Source organism: Pundamilia nyererei, unplaced genomic scaffold (genome assembly GCF_000239375.1).
Source record: "Pundamilia nyererei isolate P.nyererei 1_Seehausen unplaced genomic scaffold, PunNye1.0 scaffold00119, whole genome shotgun sequence".
NCBI classification, from domain to species: Eukaryota; Metazoa; Chordata; class Actinopteri; order Cichliformes; family Cichlidae; genus Pundamilia; species Pundamilia nyererei.
Window position 1 is genome coordinate 189102 of NW_005187520.1, and position 25899 is coordinate 215000.

Below are 25899 nucleotides of genomic sequence, written 5' to 3' on the forward strand. Positions count from 1 at the left end.
AAAATAGTTAAAATTACATTCTGATATTTTGAACAATATCATAATCTTTTCTGACACTGTACGTCATGTTCAGTTATCTGAGAAAAACGTTCCACATTTTTACATGCCAAAATAAAATCAGTTGAACTGGTGTTCTTTCCTACGGTACTTCGTGGGGACCTGCAGTTTTACTCTCAGGGCCACCATGGCTCAAACTTTATAGACTGTTTGATACAATTAACTGCACAGGAGCCATATTATTGGTCAGGTGATTAGAAATGCACCAAAAGGTATGACTCCTGTAAAGCTCTAACAATGAAGTCTTTGAGGATTCTATATATATATATAGATATATATAGATATATATATATATAAAGGAAAAGAAAATCTCACAAAAAAACTATGCTACAGGATGCAGGTAAAGTGTGTTTTAATGGGATGAGTTGTTTAATATTGTAATTATATGTTCGCTTCTAGCCGTTTACCATTAGCTCGTCACTTCTGTCTCCATCGTGTTTCATGAGGATGTCTTTTGTGAGCTGATGCTGTCTTTTCTGCCTTGAGTTGCAGTGCATTTGACCTCTCAGGTCCACCGTACTGAAATTCTAAGAACTGATTTTGGATGTTGCTGAGCACTAATGAGCAGGTCTCTGTATCTGTTAGCCAATACCACCCTATCGTCCAAATATGGTTAACAGTTTCTACAGACATGTTGATGCTGGAGCGTTCAGGAATCTGCAGCCTGTTTTCCATAAGGGAGGAAACAACAGACTTTTATAGTCTGCTTTCAAGTCTACAGGAGGTTCATTCCCAAAATGAAGACGTTGGGCGTTGCTGTACTTTGATCCCATTGTTCTAATAAATTTCTGAAGTTCTAGCTACAGAGGAGCCAAAACTTAAGTAGTACTCAGATCATGAGTCCAAATTTTCCCCACCCTTCTTAATTTTGATCAGCAAACAAAAACTTTTTTTTTCATTTTTCTTTAATATTTTCTGCTTTCCAAATATTTTTCTGATTTTGACTCACACATGAATAGGGGCATATTTTGGTGTTGATGCTCCAACCACTGAGAGGTAAGAGCCCAGTTTGACCTGCAAAGTAGGCGCTGGGAAGTAAGGGGGGTGGTGTAAGTTGAGCGGCTATTTTTAGAGTCCTTTCTATACCTTGTTCTGTAGTTTGTTTTTTCCGACTTGTTTTTGGCTTTCAATTTAACTCACTGAGGTTCAGACCCTAAAAACAGCTCAACTGGGTTTAGGAAAGGATCACAGATGGACACAGTGATGCCACCAGTTGCATTTTGAAGAGTGCTAAGTTATCAGCTAATGCCAGCTAAATTAGTTAGCACGCTGCATCCATAGACTGTATCAGAGCATCACACAAACTCCTGCTAATCAGTGCTCTGTAACATCCAAATAAAATCCTAGAATATAACTCCTCAAAACTGCAGCTCAGACATCTTGGACGGTCTGTTAGTACAATAACCTCACAGCAGCCATATTAGTGGTCAGATAATGTCATTAAAAATGCTCCACAACACTCCAACAGCACAAACACAGTCCAGAGGTCCAGTTCAGTGACTCCAGTTAACTGAGGTGAAGCCTAGCACACAGCTAGCAGCTCCAGCCACCTGTGCCACCGTCCATTTAGCAGTCAAAGAGACCAGGCCCCCAACAATGCCAACTGTAAGCCAATTTAAAGAGGTAAGTTATAAAAATATTCTGTACAATTGTTATGAAGAGACTAAATTAGCTACAGAGAACGTATTTATACATAATTCCTGCTTTAAAGTTGAGCATTTTAAAATGTTTATAGGGACTGACTTGCTTTTGAACCCTCAAGTAGACATCAGTGGAACAGCAGATTTTGTCTAATGGCCCCAGATGTTGCTACTTGGCCAACAACATTAATAACCTTTGAGATTCACACACCTTTATCACCAATGTAATATCCCACTCTGTCAAGCTACACACCAATGGACACTTTGTGTGTGACTTAGTCATACCAGCAGTGCAGCTTTGACAAAACAGCCTTAATTAATGAGACTAATGTGCACAAAGCTATCAAAGTGTCACCCAAAATGAGCAAAAATAGAATCAAATGTATTTGGTCCAATCAGAAATGGCAGAAACTGACCGATCAAACCAACAAGCTTTTTAGCAACTACTGTCAGCGTCTGCTGCGAAGTATAAAGTTTAAGAGTTTATTTTAGTAAAAGGGCTGATTTTAAGGCTTTGAGAGCTGCAGAGTTTCTGAAGTATCCACCGCACGGACAGTTATTCAGCTGTGCTATTTAAAGAGCTGCGACTGCATGTTTGTGCGTTTCTATCATGTTTTGGGTTTGACTGTTGAACTGACCTCCTCTGTACTACGATAATAAAGTTGGAGATAGTTGCTTCTGAGCTTTTTGTCCTCAAATTTTGGCCAGCACAAGAGAAAATAAAACAATTTGTCACTGATAATGAAGTTCAGGGAGTTCAGAGACAACAATGCGGCAATGAGGCGACAGTCAGGAAGAGAAGGAAGTGCGACCGAGGAAAATGAGACTGTATAAATGTTGGTGTAACTTACTAATCACAGAAGTAGCAGCATGAGGTTATGGTTAAATCAACCTTCAATCGGCTTTGATATACTTTGATATAGTTGGAATTCTTTATTAATAAAGAAACGCCTGAACTGCCCCCAAACACTAATGTGAGCTAAACCTTGGCTTACTGTGAGGTCAGACTCATTAACCCTGTCCTACCCAGATAACTGACAGTGAGACTAGTCTGGGCTTCATTTTGCAAAAGTTAAGCACTGGAAAATGTGTGCTATGACATGTCCAAATGTGGCCCACATGTCATAGCACACCTCATATGTGGCACGTCATCGTTAAACCTCTGGGAGATTTTAGGCAGTCAGTCAAAGTCAAATATGGCCCAAGCAAAACTGTACAGGAGCCAAACCTTCACTGCTACTTGGGTAAACCTGCTGATGTGCAGTTTTTGGTTTCAGCCAACAATCATCAGAGTGTAAACCTGAAGACACTGGCTAGAAGTAAAATGTTCTGTTCAGTGTTTCTTTCACTGAACAAACATAAAGAAACATGAAACTGAAGCAATGATAGTAAGAACATCCCATTTTTTTTACTTCTGAAAAAAAAATACATATTTATTATTTGGAACTGTAATCTAGAAATACATTCATCAGGAGCATGTGTTTCTTCTCTGCTTTTCTGCAATCACATCCTTGGTTTAGCGCCAAACAAGTGACTCGCTTGTTTGAGTGTTTTAACCGCCGGGTCCACATATGTGGACATTACATTTTGGGTTGTCTAGACCAAAATACTAAATTTTGCTTTACAAGGGCCTGATATCCACTTACAAGGACATTATACGCCACTGTTCTATCGAAATTTAAAACAAATGTTCTCAATTGTGGATCTCATTTTTCTCAGAAACAAAAATTGGGTAAAAAAAAAATCTGGTAATTCTTTGTTTTTACATTCATCAGGTCCTAATATGTCCAAATATCAAAGAGAAATTAAAAATGCATGACATGGAAGAGTTCAGGTCTTAGGAGGTTAAAGTGGATGGAAGTATATTTAATGAAGTGAACCGTGCAAAAAGAAATCATTTTATACATAGAAAAATGTTTTAGATTGTGTAAATGCTCCATCACATGTTGGAGCTCAAAGCAACACAAAGAGAGATGGCACTTTATGAGGTTTCCCTTTGCAGTAACAGGTGTCACCAAAGAAGACAAACTGTATCGCACAAACTTTTGTTTGTATCGAACTCAAAGTCTAAATTATAATTTTTAAAGGGTTCATTTCAAATAAAGTCTCATACATTTCTGGCAATTTTCTTGATTAAACATTTCCATTTTGGTGTTTAGAACAGGTCAAAAGCCTTTGAAAAGTGTTGAATGTTAATCAAATCAAACACTATGCATAGTTCACTGGTGACCTGATGGATGCTAACACCAAGATTTGTTTGTCATGAAGACAAATCTTTCTTAAAAGGATGAAAAATACAGATTGTTCTAAATATATACGTATATGTATATATATTTGGTTGGTTTAAGACAAAGGTTTGCTGTTATATCTCAAGTTTTCTAACTAAGAATGACAAGGTCCTTAAAAAAGCTTGACATTAACATAAATTAACCTGTTTTCATCTTTTTACGCTAAACAGTGAATCTACTCTATGTAACATCTCACATGGATTTCATTTTATTTATCTCATTGCGTGTATTTTATTCACACCTGACTGCTTTGGTATTTAAAATGTAAAAAAAGAAGGGCCAGTTTTATTTTGCAGTTTAATTTAAAGAACTGAAAGAAACCATGATTTAATATTTGCTCATCTTGTATTAGGCACACTTTTGAAAACAGAGTTGCGGAGACTTGTTCACAAAGCACTTTGTTTCTTTTCTTGTTGCATTTTTGTAAAAGTCCATGAAATATATAATAATTACTAAATTTCTAAAAAAAAAAAAAATTACATATTTGGAAAAGTAAAAAAAGTTTGCATTGTGTCCGAGATGACCCTGGACTACAGGAACATGCAGAGTGATCAAAGTTAATCTAAAGAGTAACTCAGATCGCACGAGGTTGATATCACATTTGAAGCTTCTTATGTATGTGCTCCTTTTCTACACAGATCATGAATGTCAGACTGACCTGATGCAGCATCAGCAGCAGCAACGAGGTGAACCGCAGACAGCAGAAATAACTGCAAACTTTACATTTCAGCATTTTGATTCTGTCTCAGATCCCCACGCGGACCATGCACCACCATAATCCTAAGCCTGAGGTAGGACGGGTGTGTTTGTATTCACTGTTTCAGGTGGATGGTAGAAAATATCCTTCTCTTTAGTCTCTTTTGTGTTCAGCAAAGAATCCAAATCCTGATAGGAAACCGAAGAAAAATGTTGAGAAAAAGTGGTTAAATGTCCTTTTTAATATCTTTTAAAAAATTATTCCTTTTTTAGACAAAAAATTTAAATTTTCCCAGGAAATGTGGTTTTATTTATCCGTCGTCTCTGCTCTGCCTCGTGTCCATCCTCTCCTTAAAACTCTCAAAGTAAAACAGCCTTTCCCCTCTTTGCGCTCCCTGTCTCACCAGCTGTATGTCTCTCTTCCTGCCTGTCTGTCTGTCACTCTATAGTGTTGAGGTTGGGACTCAGTAGCGGACTTCCTCAATCAGGCCAACAGACCTGTGAGTCACTGCAAAGGCACGACTACAAACCCAGCCTGGATGGAGGCTAAAAATAGGCCTGCAACTACAATAGCAGCACACCTTGATGCACTGACAGCAGAGGTAGATGTTAAAAATAGAGACGAGTGTTTGATTAAATCTCACTGAGACTGAAGTTTAAAGTTTGCTCTGTCTCTCTTTTTTAGTGACAGCTTTGTCTTTGGATGCCGCTCCATTAGTAACTTTGCTGTTTCTGTGGGTCTATATTCGGCTCAGCTGTATATTCAACTCTAACAAGTCTTCTATTGAGTAGGTTTACAAGCTAAACGCCAAGCCACTGTTACTCCCTTCAATGGCAAGTGACCTGCTGGATATTCAGAGAGCATAAAACCAGTGCATCAAAGAGCTGGGGAATTATTTTTATAGAGCCAACATCAATGATGATTATATTCATATAAGAATTTATATGTATGACTAAACTCTATCTTAAGAAAAGATATAATCCATAAAGTTTCTTGATTAAACATTTCCGTTTCTAGCCATGTAGTGGCTAGAATTTTGTTTGCACTGACAACAACAGGTCTCACCCATATGGAAAAGAAATAGTAAAAACTTATATGATTTACTCATGAAAGTAGCCACTTTCACATTACTTTCATATATTGTTTTAGTAAGTATCCAAAACATACAAGTTTCATTATATAATTCTTCAAGGGATCTTATATCTGTTTTTACTCTTGTATGCTTTTCATACAAGTTTCACACAAGACAGATACAAACCTTATAAGTTTTATATATATCTTTTCCATATGGGCATTCTCAACAGGTGCTGGACTTCACCAGCACTGCCCTTTGTCCACAATTCTTTTTAGGTAATTGTCGGCAGCCTTTCGTGAAAAGGTTCCTGTTAGGTGGTATATTTAAGGTGGCCCAAGGATTGCTTCACTGAGTGATGAACTCTGGCTTGCCCTGCAGCAGTTTGCAGCTGAGTGCAAATCAAGGAGTAAGGGTTAGTACCTCAAAGCCTGAGGCCATGGACATTTCCTGGACACCAGCTAGATAATATACTCCATGCATTACTGCCAGGAGCAGGCCAACCCAGGACGTGCTGGATTATGCTTCTAGGCTGGCTCGGTGTCCCTGCAGTGGAATTAGAGGCCTCATTTAGGGATTGGGAGGTCTGGGCATTTCTGGTTACACTGTGGTCACCATGACATGGACCAAAATAAGCATCAGAAAATGGATTGATGGTTTAATAGGTCAGTATAACGAGACAGAGCCATGGTTTATTTAATGGATATGCATTAAATATATGCAACCAATACTTCTCAAAAGGAGCAACGTGACAGCAAGGGGGCTCCATTTCTTGCTAAATACTGGAAATCAAATTTCAGCTTTTCCACTTTTCACTGTACAACTTTTATCTTGTAGTTTCAACAAATACAAGTCAAAATAATAAATACCATGAAAGTTATGTTGGAAAATTCAGATTTGTTGGTTCTTGTCTGTAATGCCTAATTAGCTATAATTGTGCTTTCAGGCCTCTGGTTAGCTTTCTAGCATGATGGAGTTTTGTTTATATTATCTTTGTAAAAAACGTAATAATTCTAATTCAGTTTTGTGTTATGAATTTCTCTACTGTTTCCCCTTTCCTCCCAAAATATATACACTTAATTATCCACAATAACAAGACAATGATCAGTAGATTTTTGGCCAGGGCTGCCAAAGATCAAATCTGAGCCAGAAAAGGTCAAAGTCGACTTCTTTATGAAGCAGTGTTACAAGTTAAAGGCCAAACTCCTTTTGTTTCAGTTAGTTTGAGCCACATTTAGTCATCCCCACCTTTTTCCTTCCTTCCTGTTCCCCTCCTCTCTCTCTCTCTCTTAATCATAGATTCTAGGAACAAAAGTTTTCAGCTCTACACAAGTTAGTCTTTAGTGTAACTCTGACCATTAAACATTTCATTTTATGGAATCTGGTAAATTTCAATGCAACAGTTTGTGCAGGGGTTACTCTTATTATTTTACTGTATACTAAAAGTTTCTCTCCCAAAGTAAGCTCTATAAGTGTGTCACTTTTTCATGTCATGTTGACCGCTTCTCCCAGTCTCTGTTCAAATGAGACTTTTAGGTGTTTTTGTAACGCCACATTGCTCACATACCTCAAAAACATTTGCACATACAAATACATGATGCTTAATTTAGAAACTGAGACAACTCCCTTTAAAAATTCCCCATTTAATTTTTTTTAGCTGCTGTTTATTGAGAAGATGCTGATTAAATGCTGGGATTAAAACTTTAAATTTAACCACAGTAAATTAACTTATCTCAGCTGTAATATCGTAACTTCTCAATGTTTCCAGAATCCCTACATATACTATTAAATAATAGTATAAATATTTTTTTCCCATTTATGTCTGTCTTTTCAGATACACTTTGTAAATTGAAGTTTTGACTGTTGGATTATAATATTATTGTCATATTAGGTTGTTTATATAAATTTCCATTTGCTATACCAGACTAGGTATTATATGAACATGTTTTTATGGCCTTCAGTACCAAACATATTTCCTGTGTTTCTTGATATTTACATGCTGAATATTTTTATCAGCACATCTTTATTTTGTTGTTGTCATCACTGCTTCTTGATTTATTAAAGTACATAAAAAGTAAAAAATAAATAATAAGATAAAAATATTTAATGTCATCGCATAACTTCAGCATTTAAATGTCAACATTTGGCAACCAGAGGCTCCAATCCTGCACCCCAGACAGCTTTACACCATGTAAGACTTTACAGAGAAGTAACTGAAGTTATTTTCATGGTTTAGATATTTTGTGGGATATCACATGAAAAAAAAAACCTGCTAATATACATCGTAAATATAAAGCAGTATTTTTGCTGCAGAACATTTGTGAAATGAAAATCAAAAATATTATTACTTATGTAATTATAGTCTGCTTATAATCACGGACTGAAATTATATGTTTGAGATGTTCAGGGAAACTATTTTTGCATTTTTTCCAGTTACTTCTGAAAATGGGGTCAAGGCCAGAGGTCGAATGGGACACGATATTTAGACGCAAACTATAACGTGATAGTTTGAATGCCCACATAGCAGTGCCATTTCCTAAATGTTACCAATATAAACATAGGCAGCAAAACTTTAAACAAAGTTATAAAAACAAAGGACATTTTATGAAAATTTGAGCTTGAAAAGGTCTAAGGTCCATAGTCAAATATTTAGAATCCTCATATCATCCTATATGTCTATGTGTTGTCAATACAAACAGTGGCAGTAATAAAATGTTTAAAAACAGTTCTATATGGCCTTTTATTATCATTTTGACCTTCAGATCTACTAACCCTGAAGGAGAAGTCAGAGGTCAGCTACACAATATATACCATACTCGTAAGGAAATTGATAAGTTAGGCACCATTGAATGACACAGGAAGTCATTTGTGCCTGTGGCTCTGTCTCTGTACAGTTCCTCCATCTAAAGCACAAGTACACACTGCAGTAGCTGCACACTGTCACATCCTCCACAGAGAAAATTACAGTCAGTATGATAAGACAGGCACTTTCAAATTTATCTCATTCAATTTTATGTAAGACTTTGGAATATTTATACATCAGACCTATTTGTATTCAATAGAGCTATTTTTTTTTAAATTTTTTGTATGATTTATTATTAGTACTTTAACTAGTGAGTTATGTTTGTACTATCTTCGAGCAACCGTACCCTCATAATTTCCTCTGGGATTTATAAAGTAGTCTGTTTTTGTCAATTTGTAACTATAAAAATCACTAAATCACTTCATCCTGAAGACCTTGGTGGGTGTAAGTTAAATTTGAATAGACTGTTAACATGAGCCCACTCTACACTCCTACAAACTTTTATCAGAATTCATACAAAACTTTGAAGTATTGTATTTACAGATGGAAAAAAACTAACACCATTCATCGAACACTGTTGTTAAATCCCCTGAATTTAAGCTGAAAGTCTGCACGTCCAACATGTTATTAATGTTTGATGTAAAACTTAAAAAATTGTCTCACTGTCCAAATATTTATGGCCCTGCCGGTATCTGGTTTTAAATCTACAGAAACGTTTAGACAACAATATAATCTGTCAACTTTTATACAAGTCCTTGCTGCTGCAATACTCCCACATGTTTGATTCCTCTATTCAAGTTAGTGTACAATACACATGTAAAAACCTTGGATATTATTTGGACAAAATAAATTTAGGTCCTCTATTTTTATTTGCCTATATGCTGCCACCCCAGTTCTGGCAACATTCAATTATGGATTTAGATGGATTATAAACACAAACATGGAAAGAGTCAATGAAGATAAGCAAACAGGAATCCATATTTTTCATGTCCAGTGTTTTTAATCCTCAGGTTACAGGTAACAATATAGATATATATACATATATATATATATATATATGTAGATAGAGTAGATAACAAGGTTACAGCACTACTCAGTGGCTAATGTTCTGAACCATTACAACATTCAAGCTGGTTAGTAATACATTAAAAAGCCATGTTTCATAGGTATAATAGTTAGACCGTACATACACTAATTAGTATCAAGTGTACTCTGACTGATCTGTAATGCCCACACAAAAGAAGTTTAAAAGGACCGTAATGTTATATATATATATATACATACAAATTAAACTGTACAATTAAAAATGATCTTTGAGTAAATGCACATGTACAACTCATAGCAGAATTGGTAAAGCTTAAGAAAGTAGTATTCCAATGCATGTATTCATGAAAAGAAGTTAATACCACATGAATCAATGTGCAAGAGAGACCGAAGATTTAAATTAAAACACCTTTGAACCACTGGGCTAGAAACGTTTCATTAGCTAAAATTCCTCAATAGGGTAATGTTTGCAAATGAGTAGATTTTTTAATTAGGTACAATCTACACCAGCCAGTCCCCAACCCATGGACTGGGAGCGGTCCATGAGTCGTTTGGTACTGGGCCGCGAGAGTTGAGGCTCGAGCGTGTAATTTATGGTTTTCAGTGTTTTTAATCGTTTTTTTTCGTTATTTTTTATCATTAACTCAGTTTCCCTGGGTCTTTTCACACGTGTTATGAAGAAATCTTTTTATTTTTGGTACTGGTTTTATTTTGTTGCATTTATCGGCGACACCTTAAAAGCCGGTCTGTCAAAATATTGTCAGACATAAACCGGTCCATGGTGCAAAAAGGTTGGGGACCGGTTTATGTCTGAACTAAAGAACAGATCCGTACATAACTGATAAGCTGATCGACTTTGGCTAGCTAAGGCTGTTAAAGGGCAAACAAGTTTTAGTCAGCCAAAAGAGTTTAGACAGATTAAATTTAGACTGTAACCCATAATACCTGCGGGCAGCTGGCATGTTTCAAGAACGGTTTGTGTAAAAATACTTTTTGGATACACTATATTTCAATATTTGAATAATAGACATTAAATACAAATGGATATGGTCACTTAAATATTTTGCAGTATTTTTCATTTTTACCCCAGAAGACCCCCAAAAAATCTTGCCACTATTGATCTACAGAGAGTGTACTCTGATAACAAAGTGACTCTGGACTGGATCCAGCTTGGAGAGTTTCCCTATTGTGTAATCTGTTTGCCTGTTTAACTCAGCTGTCAATGCTGGATGAGAAGCATCCACCTTAATTTTTTTAATGTGCTGAAAGTGGGTCATATATTAGCACAAGTTTAAAAATAGTCTCTGTGCCAACATAGTTAACTATGCATGTGAAAATGGTAAACAGCTTTTCAGGTGCTTAAGATTTAGCTTTATATTAAGTTTAAAATTTCAAAGTACAAGACAATGCTAGACTCCTGTATAATAATGTAAATACACACCTTAGCACTTTTAAATGATTGGAAGTTTTAGTTTTGTTTGGTCCACATGCTCATAGTTTCTATTGTTGATTTCCTGGAATGAGCCAGAATAATCATCCAGTGCCGATGACTTTTGCAAATTTCACTCTGTAGTTTCTGTATTCATTCTGAGTCAAGAAATTAAAACGTAAGCTTGCAGTAGTTTCTAATGAAGTGAAAGAAGAACATTCTCTAAATGGCTATACATTAGCATCTGAGTTTAAAAAAAAAAAAAAAAGAAGTAAATTTAAAGATCTTCAGCAGAAAGTTGAATTCTTACAATAAACACTAAGAGCCCGGAAGCTGTAAATTTCATGTCAAAAAAATGAAATGCACTCTAAATTGTTTTCAATACAATGTGATTACAGTATGATAATTCTTTAAACATTTAGGGTCCCTTTAAGCTCCATCAACAGTCAACAACAATACAAGTACAGAACATGAACCACATCCTACTGTACACAATACTACGTCAGAGGCAGTGTGTGTTGTTGTGCCCGCTGCTGTAGAGGGCATGGAGGCTGGGCTGAACCCACTTTCACTTCAGTCAGTTCAAACAGAGAAAATTGTATCACTACTGAAATATCCGGATTCGTCATCCAGTTCCTGAATTTGCTGAAGTGAACAGCGGGTTGATGATGGTCCCATGAGGCACGTTGGACGTGCAGACAAAGAGACTCTGGTCCGAAGTCCCATGATTGTATCATAAGTAAAGAAGTAAATAAAAATATATTGTTACATAGAAAAAGTCTTTAAAGTTCCTCTTGTTTATTTTCCCTTAACGGTCTGATCCCAATGCTCCCAGTTATAGCAGCGAGATTTGTGTTTTTGTGATGTGTACTTTGAAAAGATAACTGCCCACATTGGGTTTAATAGCACTTTAACATGTACTGTACATGGTTTTCCCCATTCACACAGAGAGAATATTAGATGATAATGCCAGTGTTCTTCATTACTGACATTAGTGTTGAAACCTCTGATCTCTAACAGAAAACTGAAATAGATGTCTCAATATTGTTATTTTTGTTTCACATTTTGTTAAAAAAAAAGTAGTCTATTGGTTCTTTAAAAAATAATTTACTGACAAATATAAGAGTCGATACTTTTTCTTTAGCTGTAATTTAGTTTAAGGAAATTTAGAAATTACTGCTCCAACACAGAGAGAGGCTTAAACAAAACTAAGGTTTGAGGTTGAGTCAAGCTTGGATTTTCTGTCTCCAACAGACCAAAAGCCAATTTTTAATTCATGTCAAACATTTAATGATAATGAGATATGTAGCCCAAATGGCTACAGTTGACAAAGGACTGCTAAAGACATCAAAAACATGTAAAAACTGTATAAAAATAAAGCTATTATTACTTTGATACACCAAAATAACATACTCACTAAATAACATAATTTACAACAGCACATCGATGTGATGACTGCACCATATTTCACATTTTTGGTATAAAGCAATATATCACACAACAGGGAACATGTCACTGCTAGACAAGGTTAAATAGATGGAGTGTAAACTCTGAGACCGAGCAGCACTAATTTCGTATTTGTGGCATCAGGAATGGCTTGTATTTTTTGACCCTGTTTTAGAAAGCCAAACTAAAATGGCAACACTCATTTTAGAGAAGACCACTGTTGTCCTTTGCTACAGTCTGTTCATTTGAACTATGAATCATGCGAAGTTACCAAAGACCTTAAATAAAAATATAGAGCTTGAAGTAGCTATATCAAATCCCCTTCAGTTAGGCAGGGTTCAAACAGCTGGGGGGATTTCTAGGCAAAAGCTAAAATATGATTTTTTTTGTTTTGTTTCTTTACACTCCCTGTGCTCTTCAGCAATCACAACCTGATTTAATTATAGATCAAATATAGGGCTGTATGATATAACGATATATATTGGATGACAATATAAAAACATCTATCATTTCATTTTATACTATCGTTTGTTTCGTGGTGTCACAAAATAAACTGTTTAAGGCAATATTTTTTCGTCATTTTGATGGTCACTGTAGTGGCTATATTAATTTCTTAAAGTTCTCTCTTTCTCTTATATTTAATATAACCACACTACGGACGGACAAGCGCCTGTTTAATGCGTTGTCGTTAGCAACAAAACCATTGCGTGTCCGCTTGTTTATTTTCCACATAAACCTTTCATAATAAAGCTCAAGATCCTGTTTAGACTTTTCAAAATAAACTGAATCACGTGAAAGAGTATGCAGAGTATTTACGGATGAGAAGCAAAAAAAGAGCCATCAGGTGTTAAAAAATAAACCTTAGACTCAAACATTAGAACAGGCTTTTCCCCGCAGCACGCCGTGTAATAAATACTTACAAAGAAAACGGCGGCCGTTACAACTTATGTCTAAAAATGTATAGTTTCATTCAGCATTAAAACACTCTACTCCAGTTACACGACGCCCAGCTGGAAACACTTCACGCAAGTCGAGCTGCCCGAGATTCACAGAATTTATAGAAAATGTTAAATTTTTGTGATTTATATCGTTATCGGGACGATAGATGTCTTATATCGGGATATGAGATTTTGGTCATATCGCACAGCCCTAATCAAAGTTTTGACTTTTAATTTAACAATTAAAAACACTACTTGTGAGATACCTTGCAAGCCACCATTTTCCATTTCCCTATGTATTTTCATTTGTTTATTTATTTATTTAATGTATTATTCATTGGTCTTTTTAAGTGTTAACATAAAGGTGATAAAGAAAAAAAAATATTTCTTTTGCATTGTAAGTTACAGCTACCATATTACCCAGACTTAGCATTGCTGCCAGAACCTCTCTGGAGCTGTACTTGATGAATATTACATAAACAACTGTTAACACCACAATACAAGCTTCGCTTAGCAGCAGAATATTAGATTTAATTGGTTTAACAAAAATACTGTATTAGGATAATGCACTACTAGTTATAGCATGAGTTAAGTGGTTAGTATATATTTATCAACATTAAAGCAATAAAACTACTGGAGCTATAATTAGCCACTAATTGCTTTGCTGTACTACAAGAACTATAGCTTAGCAGAAGATTAGCATCAATCTGCTTTGTTAGCTTTTAGCATGTTGTTAAAGGTAGCCCCATTTGGGACCTCAGCAAAAGCTGGGAAACTTACAGAAACAAGAATGTAAAAGTTGCTGTTACCCCATGGGCAACCATTGATAAAAGAATTTATTTGTTAGCTGTTTATCCATTAGCTTACAAGCTTACATAACTACTAATGTCAGTTGTTAATGTATCTGAACCTAGCATTAGCCCTATTGATGTCAATCTAGTTTGTGTGTTTGGCATCTCTGAGAAGTTTGATGTGCAATAGTTTAATAAGTCAATGAGATTGTGAAAAAATATGAAAAAAGAAAACCCACCAATAAATAACAGGTAAAAAAAAAAAAAGGAGCATTTGAACCTTGTCTTAGCCTAAGTGTAGGAAGTGCACTGTGACTAAATCAGAGAGTAATGAATAGCATGCTGAGGTCACAAACAGGTAAGTGTTGGTTCAACTGTACTAGAATAGTTTAACCAATGGTGCAGCTAACAGTCATTTTTCAGTTGCCATTTTTATAAAAACACCACATTACAAAATAATGAAAATGCTAGAAGACATAAACACAACAGTGTTATTGAACAATGTACCATCAGTTTCAGTAAATTGAAGTTGTTAAGTCTCCATGACAAAAGAGACATTATGGGAGAGTCTGGTTAGTTAAAACTCGATCCAACAATCGGTTGGTTAAGTGAAATGGGCGGGTCCACAGAGTTTGATGAAAAAGAAAAGATGAAAAGATACATTCCATTCTTAATAATTTGCCTTTCCCTTTTCCTTGAGCAGATTCTTCCCAGAACAGTCCTGCTTGGTTGTCCATGCTGTCCATCAAATTCCAAGGCCTCCTCCAGAATTTCCCAGACTTCCCAAACCACAGTTCACACCCGCAGAGGACTGTTTTAGCACACTTCCAGGTTAAACTTGTACCTTCGTCAGGTGGATAAACCTCACTGGCCAGTTTCTGCACATAGACGGGCTTCATATAGGCTCAAGGCATGATGGACAAACTCATACTGTTCACCTGTCTGGATCATGCCTCCTCTACATAACGGAAGAGAGAGACAGAGTTAGGAATGAGAAGCAAAACTATTTGTTTAAAACATGCAATAGGGATGAATTTAGTGCTGGCAATAAACCATAACACACCATCTGACTCTAAAGTGCAGACAAAGTCAAATTTGCAATTTATGTATCTTATGTCACTTAACAAGGCTGGGCAACATGTTACAAATCTCCAAAACAACTCCTGATGAACTCAACAAATCAAAGTCATATTCGTCCAATCATTCAAACTTTGTTATGATTACTAATAATTTAATTTAAATTGATATGTATTGGATACATGTTTAAAAAAGGTCCTCAATGAGCGCTTTAGCAACCACAAAGAGGACAAAAAACAACAACAACTAAACACTGAACATAATCATCAATGGCAAGGAAAAAAGCGACCACACAGAAAGAAAACTGCCAAAACCAGTTTAAACAATCGATGCAACACAAAACAACTGCAGGACACCTTAAATTTCCACAAATGAGGAGGGGAAAAAATAAAAAAAATAAATGTCCAGATACACATAATATACACCATTGTAAACAAAAACAACCAGAAAGAGATAAAAAAAAATGACCACAAACTAAAACAAGACTATCACCAAAAGGTCTGAAACAACTGCAAGGATGTCAGACACACTCAATGCCTTCAAAGGGAAACCAAGAGACCACAGAAACTTAAAATGACCACAAAGACAAGCGAGGCAGCTTCAGAGTTTATGCAAAAACCATGTTTCTCAGTGACTAATGGTACTTTCTTACAAGAGCCAGTTAGAGGTTTAAATGTCAGCTTTTTAACACCCTTTAGATTGTTTTAATCATGGAAGTGAGGACCTGCAGGTCATCAGTAAAAACCTGCAGGAGTACACGTGTGTTACCTGTCGGCTCGGAGCTGGCAGGTGATGCCCAGTACATCCACCACTCCTTCCAGCTGTAGCTGCTGGCAGCCCATCGTCGTGGCGATGAAGCATCCCGTTCGCCCAATCCCAGCACTGCGATCAAACGAGCAGGGTGTCATTTCATAATTATATAGTAGTAACAGAACTGTCACGCTGTCGGTCAGTCTGTCAGTACCTGCAGTGGACTATAACTGGTCCCACGTTGGTGGCGGCCCGTCTGTCCGTCTCTACGTCAGTCATGAGCTGCAGCAGCGGCAGTGCTGAGACCGGGGTTTTGTGGTCAGGCCACGATGTGTACCAGTAATGCTGCACAGAGCGGGTTTGGTTCCCACACTGCATACATGAAAACATACATGACATATTAGTCCTGATTCTCAGCTCTGATGAGAACACGTTCCCTGCTGTGCAACGTGTACCTTGAGCGTGAGGCTGCGAGTGGTGTAGTGTTCGCACTCTCTGATGCTGTTCACCAACACTTCAACCTTCCCATAGATGCCTCTTTTCTCCGGCCAGTACAGAACACACTTCTACAGAGGAAAGCACAAAGACGGCATTCATTAACTTCAGCTCACCTTTCACTTCTGCTGAGCACTTTCCAGATCACTCCATTTTTGTTGCTATACACTCAGCGCCTACAACACTTAAAATCTACCCTGGCATTAAGAAGACGCTCTTTCTTCCACAGTCTTTGCTTTTTAGACTCTTACCTCGTTCTTCTCCTTCAGTTTGGTTATCATGACAATAACTGGTGACTCCTCTTGCCAGGCCATTTGCCAGAAGTCATTCACCGTGTTCACCATAGGACCCTGAGTGGCGATGTACGCCTTATCGTCCCCCAAGTAACCCTGCAGAATGAACCAATCACACAGCAGGGTCAGCATCATTCACAGAATGATGAATGTATTCCTCCACCAGGGTCTATCAGCAGCAGTAGACAAAATATACCGGGATTTCCCAAAACTTCATGAAGACGTGCAAAGAAAGAACCTGTTACATTTTGGAATACATAAATAAAATAAAAACGTAGAAAAACCCATTTGTCTGCATTTAAACCATTTTTACACAAAGAAAAACGGCAAGAAAATGTTAGAACTGTAGATTAGTCTAAAATAAAGAACCTGAAAAACATCATTAACTTGGTTATTCAGCTGATCCATTCGCTCGTATTCACTGTTAAACAGCAGGTTAAATCTTTCATGCCTGTATATGAGCTAGTTTAATTGAACAGTGATTCAGTGTTCTCTCGCTGGCATGGCCTTTAAGGCATTTGTGAATAAAAACTTGTTTTATTTCAGGGTGCTCCTCATGCTGTCAGTTTTTAACCGACATAACTGATAACTGGATCAGGATGTGGCTAGTTCCAAACTAGCTTGAGCTAAATGTGTGCGGAGAGCAAAAAACGGTGCATTAATGACTCCAGGTGACATAACAAAAACAAACAGTAAGACCGTGCCAAACTGAACTTCAAAAACATATTTCATTTCTAAGCTTCAAATTAAAAAAATTTTTTAAAAAAAGTGCTGTGTTTCATTTCATAATCGCTGTTATTTTCATGTAATTGAAGTGCTTACTTATTCTGGATGAATAAGATTTTTGGTGCGTGTGCGTGCGTGTGTGCGTGCGTGCGTGTGTGTGCGTGTGTGTGCGTGTGTGTAGTAGGACAAAGAAATTAAACAGCCTCGGTTGTCTCATGAGGTCCGCCGCTTTAAACTGTTTCAGTGGTGTTTCCTGACAGGAAGACAGTCTATTGTGTGGAAGTCTGAGAGCGACATTACAGACTTCTACAGGCAAATACTTTCACTGTGTAGGTCGACGAGGAGCCAGAAGAAAAAGAAAAGGCTGTTTACATTCCAGATGAGTGATAATGACAGCCTGCTTGCTGTTTTTTCCTAAGGTTTAGAGAAGATTTAACAAAACAAATGTCATCATTAACTGGACTGAAAAGTTTTTCAAAACCTGAGTAAGTACGAAAATGTCTCCCAGAATAAACACAGCAGCTGAGAGCTAGAACAAAAAAAACAGGAAATACAAGTAAGCCAGGCAAAAATAAATAAATAATACTCAGAGTACAATTTGTTGTTATGCAACTGATCTACAGACAGAACATGAAACTACAGATGAGTCGATCAAAACAACACAAACAGCAAAGAAAACACAATAAGCTAATTGTCTGGAAAATAATGAATAGAATTTTTTTTTCAGAATAGAAAAAGGAAAATAAATGAAAACAACAAGTATGTTAAGTATTAGTTCATAAATCGATTGCTTGGACTGCAGGACAGTTTGTGCCGTTACCCACCCGTATGTAGTTAGCATTGATGTAGGTGCTCAGCAGGTCGTTGGAGCTCTTTGACTTTAGGATCACTCTGGAATGAGGGTCTAGGAAACATACCAAGGACAGGAGATGAGGACACAAGGAAAGGTACAAAGGAGAAAACTAACGAGAATAGTTTAAATTAAGCTCAAAAACATTCTGAGGAAAAGTATCACTTTTAATCAGCACCTGAATTTTGAAACTCATGTCTCAAAGTTTACCCAGTCTTGTTTTCTTTATCTGAGAAATATTGTGTAAATCAAACTTTTACTGTCAGTCAATCATCTTAAACTTTTAGTACACACTTTCTCTAATCTTGATTTATTGCAATTCACTTTTCATATGTGTCACTTCTAACACCTTATCAATGCAGCTGACCTCTCCAATCACCTAACCAGGGTCATCTAACAGTCCCTCGCTATCATATTAAAACCAGAGGTGACCGTGCTTTTAAACTGTGGCTCCCAAACTGTGGAACCGCCTTCTTCAGACTATAAGGTCACCTGACTCTGTTATTTGTTTGAAATGTCTGCTGAAAACTTATTTTTAGGTAAAAGCTGAGGCTTCAATATAGTCCTAAACAAGCCAATATATGATGACAGTGGATATCTACCTATAACATCTAGGGTTGGTAGAGTCCTATTGCAGGTTATGTTTTAACGTTTGGAGCACATTTAAGAACAACACAGAATGTGGAACAGAGGAAAGTCTGATTGACAGCAGCTCTAGGTGAGCATTCCTTTCTCTTGATTGGTCGGAAGGAAGGAACAGTGCTGTATTGATAACCCCACCCTCCTCCCAAAGCACGGCTACACAAACCAAAAAGTAAGTGTGTGTGTGTGTTACATAATGTCTTAATCAGGATAAGTTCCTGGCCGACAGTGTGAGAACAAACTGTGCTCAGAGGAAAATGTATTGTTCCGTCTGCTCATGGGGAAGAGGGAGGTGCGATAATAGCTGTCCTTGCGGTTGTTGGCCTTTGACACTAAGTCCCGCCTACATAATAAAACAACTTCCTGGTTCATCAGGAAATCAGAGACTGGGATTGTTTTGGAAGTATTTCTAACTCCATAGCAACACTGAGAATACTCACTGGGCAATATGGTCTTATATCTGTTCTTGGTCCCATGATTCAGAATATCCAGCTCCTTGGGATCTATGAAGTTCATTGGGATTTCCTGAGATTTTAGGAAGACAAGTTTCAATTTTATGGCACATTTCTTACCCAGATTAAAACACAATGCACTTTACATGAGTATTATTTCAACTTGACTTGGTTAGTTAATGATCTTTGTAAATGAAGAAAATGCAATGCCTTTCTCTTCTCATTGCAAGAAACTGCTGCTGATTTTCTCACATAGAGCTCTAAAATCCATTATAAAGCTGTTCCAGCTATGAACTTGAGGGCATTATGAAAGACTGCATCACTGCATGTAAATCAGCCCTTCAACATTTCAGTGTGTCCCATCAAAAACCCAACCAAAGCATGAAATTCGGGCTCACAGCGAACTCTGCGTGCAGCCTGTGGGTGTTGTTAACGATGTCGCGCAGCTGTTGTCGGGTGAGCGGCCGGCCAGCCGACAGCAGGTACTCCCTGGCCACTGCCTCCCTGGGGGTTACCACGGCGACGTTAAGGGGCTCCACAGTGCCGAGAGCAGACATGTCCAAAACCAGGGAGACATTAGAGCCACGTCTGCAGAGGAAGGATGGGAGGGAAGAGGCAAAGACAGCTTTTGTTAAAAAATGGAAGGGCTGATCATGCGAACGAGTTCCCTTCCTTCCTACATTTTTTATTGCACTTCTCTGGTTTGCTGGTTGAGTTTCAGTTTGGCTTGGTCAATTTTAAGGTTTTTCCTGACTCAGAGTTTGCAATTTGATAAACAAAAATCCCCCTTAATGCTTCAGACAATAATTTAACACAAAGAAAAACCAAAACTGGTTGAAAATAATTTTTGTTTACTTTATTTTACAACAGCAGTGATTTAACCTCAGCTCTTACTAAAAACTCTGTTTGGTCTGACAAACTCTTGCTTTCATAAGGAGACAACGCTCTTCCAGCTGATAACAAACCACCGAACCCAACATCAAAGAAGTTGTCGTGTTCAAAATGGTTTGCTCCATCTGACAAATCACTCACTTTAAAAGCTCAGTCTCATTCCTCCTGTACATCTTCAAACCAAAAATTCAGTTTTAAAATAATTAACTGCTGTTCACCGTCATCATGACTCCACACAATCTGGTTTTACGTATGCAGGGGAAACCACCGCCAACCTCAGCAGGGTATATGGTTCAAAGAAGGATTCATTCCCTTCTGGGGCTCAAACCCGGTCACAGACAGTCTGTTTGATGAATTGTTACCTTCCCATTATAACAAAAATATAGTCAATTATTTTACGTTCAGGGAATCTGATCTGTCTGGTGACTGACCATTTGCCAATTACAAAGTAATGCAATGACAGATTCCTGCAGTCTTGCTAATCAACAGCTAGCCAACAAATGTTAGCTTATTCGCTAACATTCAAGTCAAGTGCCAAGAGAGCTCCTAATTATACATCGGGGAAACCAAACAACTTCTGCTTAAGCAGATGGCACAACAGGATTCAGAAGTCAATAATTACAAGATGAGGATGTGCACATGGTGGACTGGAAGGAGCACTGGGTTGACTGGGCTGACAAGGACGCCCATTTTTATGAAAAGGGGACATCTCTGAACCAATGAGGGGACCTAATGGTCACAGCAGCCAAAAAAGCTGGGGTGCAGCCATCTCCCTCACAGTTTGCATGGTAATTGCTTATGAAATGGCACTTGTGGCTCATGGTTAGGCACTGGAGCTGGTTTCAGTTGTTATGCGGCTTTATGGTTTATAATGTAGGGAAACCTGCAGTCAGCTGACTGAAAAAGTTACTTTGATGAATGATGAAATATTTCTTCCTGGATGAATATGCAGCATCCAGATGAACAGACAAACATCCACCTATTGACATGAAAGTCTGGTTTTATAAGACTCATTAAAACATGATTTTTCAATAATTCATGATAATTTTATGAATATTTTCAATTCAAACTGGAACTTTTCATACTTTGTGTACTTTGGTTTTACTTGCACATCTCTGGTTGTTGCCTCCTTGATATTAATTACATGCTGCATGCATTCTTCTGTCTAAAACATGGGGTGCTGCCATCCCGTCCAGTGCAGACATATCTGGCTAAATAACCAATGCATTTTACATTATTCAAGAATCTCGTGATAATCCCTAAATAAACAAAGGAAATTCTTTATTGACAGCAGATTAATAACCAACACAAACTTCATGTTGAAAGAGCAGAACTGCTGAGCTGAACTCGGACATTTTCTGTGTCACAAAAGTGTCGGAACAAAAGGCCGAGAGGTACAGAAGACAAGGTGTGCTTTGATGGGGTTCATGTGGGTGGACTCTCTTCGTCTGACTACGTGTCAGCCAGTTTCCTCTCCAGGATGCTGCTACTTCCAGTTTGTCTGATTGGCGATTGGCTGCCATCCAGAGTGGACAACGCACACACAGACACACAAGTGAGACACAGACACCGAGAAAAACATCCTGTTCTCACTCAGAGCCCGAAATCTTCCTTCCTTTTCTTACCTTAAGGAACACTGTACGTTTAATTACCTCGCTCTGATGTAACCAGAACAAAATGGCCTCAGAGGTCTGAGTGTGATTTAGCGGAAGACTTAGGAGCAGCAGATAAAGCCCTAAGTGCTCAACGTCAAGCCGAGGCGCACAAAGATGTTTTCTTTTCAGTTATGAAACTACTTAAGGGGGGAAATGAGCCTCAGCCAAGTTTGAAGGCGACAGCAACTGTATGAAAATGTAAGTCGGCGTTCTCTCAACACGTCTGACTTAGAAAAATGAGGTCAAACTAATTTACTCAACCAAATCCAAGCATCTCACAACTAAATCCGTCTTATGTAACTAATGTGCCGAAGGGTGACTTTTTAAGCCAAAAACATCATCATATTACTGAAACGATATGATGATAAAAACCTACAAAGATGTGAGATAAACTTTAGGCACACCTGCCAATGTTTGCCAAGCTTTTACTCTTTTAAGGTTTGTATTAAGATATTTATGATATCTAACAAAGGGACAAATTGTTGAAAAGAGTGAGTCAGTTTAAGTAAGTGTACACGTTATATGGCACAGGTTGGGAACACAAGAAGACCAAAACTTCACCAGGACTACGGATTCACAATCCTACCGCTTTAAATTTATTAGTAATCTGATAATTCAAAGGTAAGGTGGCAAATTCTTTCCACTCGAGGCGATTCATGTTAAACGCCTGTCCACACAGAAAGTGATTTAGTTGTTGGAGAACGCTTCGAGCTGTTGGTTATCCGCTAGCAGGGATGCCACGCTCCTGCTGAGGAGGTAATCAGCAGGACTCTTTGATCCCACTCAGAGTTGATAAATTCTGTAATTCGGGATCCACCAACTTCACCTCCACAGCAATTAGTTTGTTTACAAGGCTCAGAGTTTCAGATACTTCCCATCAGACAGGCCAAAGAATCTGATTTAGTGGAGAAGAAACCAGTAAAACTCCAGAGCCTACTTCTGCCTTGCCAAATATATTGCACTCCACTCGGGAGAGAAGTCTGCATTATGAAGCTGGAGGTGTCATTAATCACAGCTTTGTCAGCCAGAAGAATCTCCACTGCAAGCTGAAAATGACTTTATTAGGTCTAAGGAAAGAAAATATCAGAGTTTGGGTTAAAGACGCCCTGTATAATCAGGAACTAGCCCTTTATCAACTCCATCAGACGCAGACAGCTCCTGGAGCGAGGTCTCAGCTCACACACAGGATGGACTGAGGGGACAAAGAGGGGTCGTTTTAAACTTTCAACTCGAGACCAAGAATAAAAATGCGTTCATAAGAATCAGTTTATGACTGTGGAAACCTGAACTAACAATACACACCTCACAACTCCAAGCCTGAGACAAGTGTGGAAGTGTGTCCGACGGGACCCCTCTATTCATATAAACACCAGCCTAAGGACCTGCTGAGTCCTCTCTGATAGATATGAACACACACTCTGCAGACTGATTACAGAGGAAACTTACGTGACTGTCTAAATGCAAGCCTTCGGTACTGATAAACAGGCAGACAATATATTAAAAGGGAAAGCTGAACCCTTCACCCCTATAGTGAGGGGGATCTCCTGGTCCACTCTGCGGTGCCCTGCAAAGCCACTTGTACCCTTAGAAGGAAGGGTTGCTGCAAATCACTTTTATCCTACGACAACATTTCTATCCTGATGGGAGCGGTCTCTTCCAGAATGATAACACTTCTCTCCAAAGGCTACAAGGGCTCACTGAGTGGTTTGAGGAGGCTGGACATGATGCGAATCAAACACCATGGCCTTTAAAGTCAACAGATCTTAATCCAGTTCAATCCCAAATTTAACATCACAGCTATAGAGCAGCTAACACCATCAAAAGCAACAGCTTACAAAAGTGTTTGCATTTTATAATCAGGAAATAGACGGTACCCAGCTTCAAAGAGGTTTTTCTTCTTTTTGCACTGTTTGTGTCGAACTTGCCAAACACATTTCTCGTGCTTCCAAGTCTTTAGTAACAGCGAGAGTAAATGTTAAGACTCCATGAAATGAGACTGAAAAAAAATAAACAAATCATGGATTTAATTTTTCCACCACACTTTCCACCTTGTGTAAGCACATCTGTTCAAAGGCTCATTGTGAGCACGTACACAGCTCAACACCTGCCTGCTCCAACAATCACAGGTTAGAGGTTACGCTACTCCACACACCCCCACACACACACCCCCCCCCCCCCACACCCCCCCACACACACACACACACACACACACACACACACGGAGCGCATTCTTCCTCTCACAAACACTGAGTGCTCATTAGATACATTTCCATCTGAATATTACAAATAAATAAATAAATAACATACAGGCTTCATTGCCATTTGAAATTCAGTAGCTTTTTGATCTTACAATATTTTATAATTAAAAAATTCCCATTTTAATTCATCCAGATTCCAGATGCTTTTACATAAGACTGTAGATATGTGTGCTACCACACAGCTGAAACTGTACTGAACCTCTACTGGGCGCACGTCAGTGTGACCTACAGTTACTAGGCAAGGCAAGGCAAGTTTATTTGTATAGCACAATTCAACAACAAGGTGATTCAAAGTGCTTTACAGAGACATTAGAAACAAGAACAAATAAAAAGCATGATTTAAAATTGATTAAAACAAGCAAATAAACTAACTAACTAATTAACAAACAAACAAACAAACAAACAAACAAACAAACAAACAAACAAACAACAGTATATAAAGTCAAAACAGATCAAATCAGAACAGTAGATAAAATCAGTAGTTAAATGTAAGTTTTGAAATTTAAGATTAAAGTGTGGATTTGGTGCTTTATTCAAATGCAGCTGAGAACAGGTGAGTCTTCAACCTGGATTTAAATAAACTGAGTGTTTCAGCTGATCTGAGGCTTTCTGGGAGTTTGTTCCAGATATAAGGAGCATAAAAGCTGAATGCAGCTTCTCCGTGTCTGGTTCTGACTCTGGGAACTGATAAAAGACCGGATCCAGATGACCTGAGGGATCTGGAAGGTTCATACTGGGTCAGGAGGTCAATTGATGTATTTTGGTCCTAAACCATTCAGAGCTTTACTAGTCTGGTTTTATTTAAGGTGATGTCTTTTTCAGGGACAGGCTCTCTTTTTTCAGTCCAAACCACATTCAGCACAACAGAGGAGTTCAGGTCTTAAAGTGTGATGTTCATGTTTGGTACCGGTGTTTTTTCAACATGACAATCCAGAAGAAATTCTTACCTTTCTTGAAGTCCTGCAGCTGGTTTCATCCTGAAGGGGGAGGGGCAGGGCTTCAGCTCGTTATTGGATGTAACTGGGGTCACGCTGGGTAGGGGTGTGTGGTTGTTGCTACCAATAATTGGTACAGGTGTGGGGGCGGGGCTATGAGGAAAAAATAGAGTAAATTAAGTCTAGACTGATTAAAAACTATCAAAGCAGCAAGCTGTGGAGCTCCTTAAGATCATTCCCATTATGAACATCTGCAGATGTTATGCAGCTGAGAAGTCCCGACTTTTAATCAGATTATCACTTTATTAAAACTCAAACAGAAACTACCAAAGCATCATGGGAAAAAGTCTGTGGCTAAATAAAATAACCTTGGCAGGGGGACGACAGGTGGACCGAGGCGATGGCAGGCTGTGATTGGCTGTCGCTGGGGAATGGGTGTGGCTACAGCAGGCAGGAGCTCAGCTTGGACCATGCTTCCTGAAACGATCACCTGAAACACACACACTTGTTAAGTTGCATTCCTGAGCTAACCTGGCTGTTTTAAACTGGGCATACACTGCAATTTTTTTCAGTCATGTTATTCAGCTCGGGTTCGTCAGTCACGATTAGGGATGGGTATCGTTTAGGTTTTATCCGATACCGGTGCCAAATCGGTACTTTTGAAACTGTG

At 38.1% G+C, this 25899-nt stretch overlaps 2 protein-coding genes across 2 annotated transcripts in view; both read right to left on the bottom strand.

Moving 5' to 3' along the window:
• Nucleotides 1-5124, bottom strand: part of LOC102200310 (receptor-type tyrosine-protein phosphatase beta-like) — a 37574-nt gene extending 32450 nt beyond the window's left edge. Inside the window, exon 1 of the mRNA XM_005742273.1 lies at nt 4644-5124. Coding sequence (XP_005742330.1) covers nt 4644-4718 — 75 coding nt within the window. The 5' untranslated portion in view covers nt 4719-5124. The remainder of the gene's footprint in view (nt 1-4643) is intronic.
• Nucleotides 5125-13628: 8504 nt separating this feature from the next.
• LOC102200589 (protein tyrosine phosphatase receptor type R) lies at nt 13629-25715 on the bottom strand. The gene is made up of 10 exons (XM_005742274.1): nt 25598-25715; nt 25242-25382; nt 19889-20078; nt 19479-19563; nt 18371-18450; nt 16779-16916; nt 16488-16598; nt 16247-16404; nt 16051-16164; nt 13629-15163 (listed from the first exon to the last, which is right to left on the bottom strand). Exons 1-10 carry the CDS (start codon nt 25699-25701, stop codon nt 15070-15072), a joined length of 1215 nt encoding a protein of 404 aa, XP_005742331.1. The 5' UTR covers nt 25702-25715; the 3' UTR covers nt 13629-15069.
• Between the last annotated feature and the right edge of the window lie 184 nt (nt 25716-25899).

What these genes read in the sequence shown, in the direction of transcription:
- LOC102200589 (XM_005742274.1), bottom strand. Translation starts at nt 25,701, where the DNA reads ATGGTCCAAGCTGAGCTCCTGCCTGCTGTAGCCACACCCATTCCCCAG. An exon ending in ATATAAGACCATATTGCCCA is followed by an intron (nt 18,451 to 19,478) that starts GTGAGTATTCTC and finishes TATGTTTCCTAG; the next exon opens with ACCCTCATTCCAGAGTGATC. An exon ending in TCAATGCTAACTACATACGG is followed by an intron (nt 16,917 to 18,370) that starts GTGGGTAACGGC and finishes TTCATTCTGCAG; the next exon opens with GGTTACTTGGGGGACGATAA.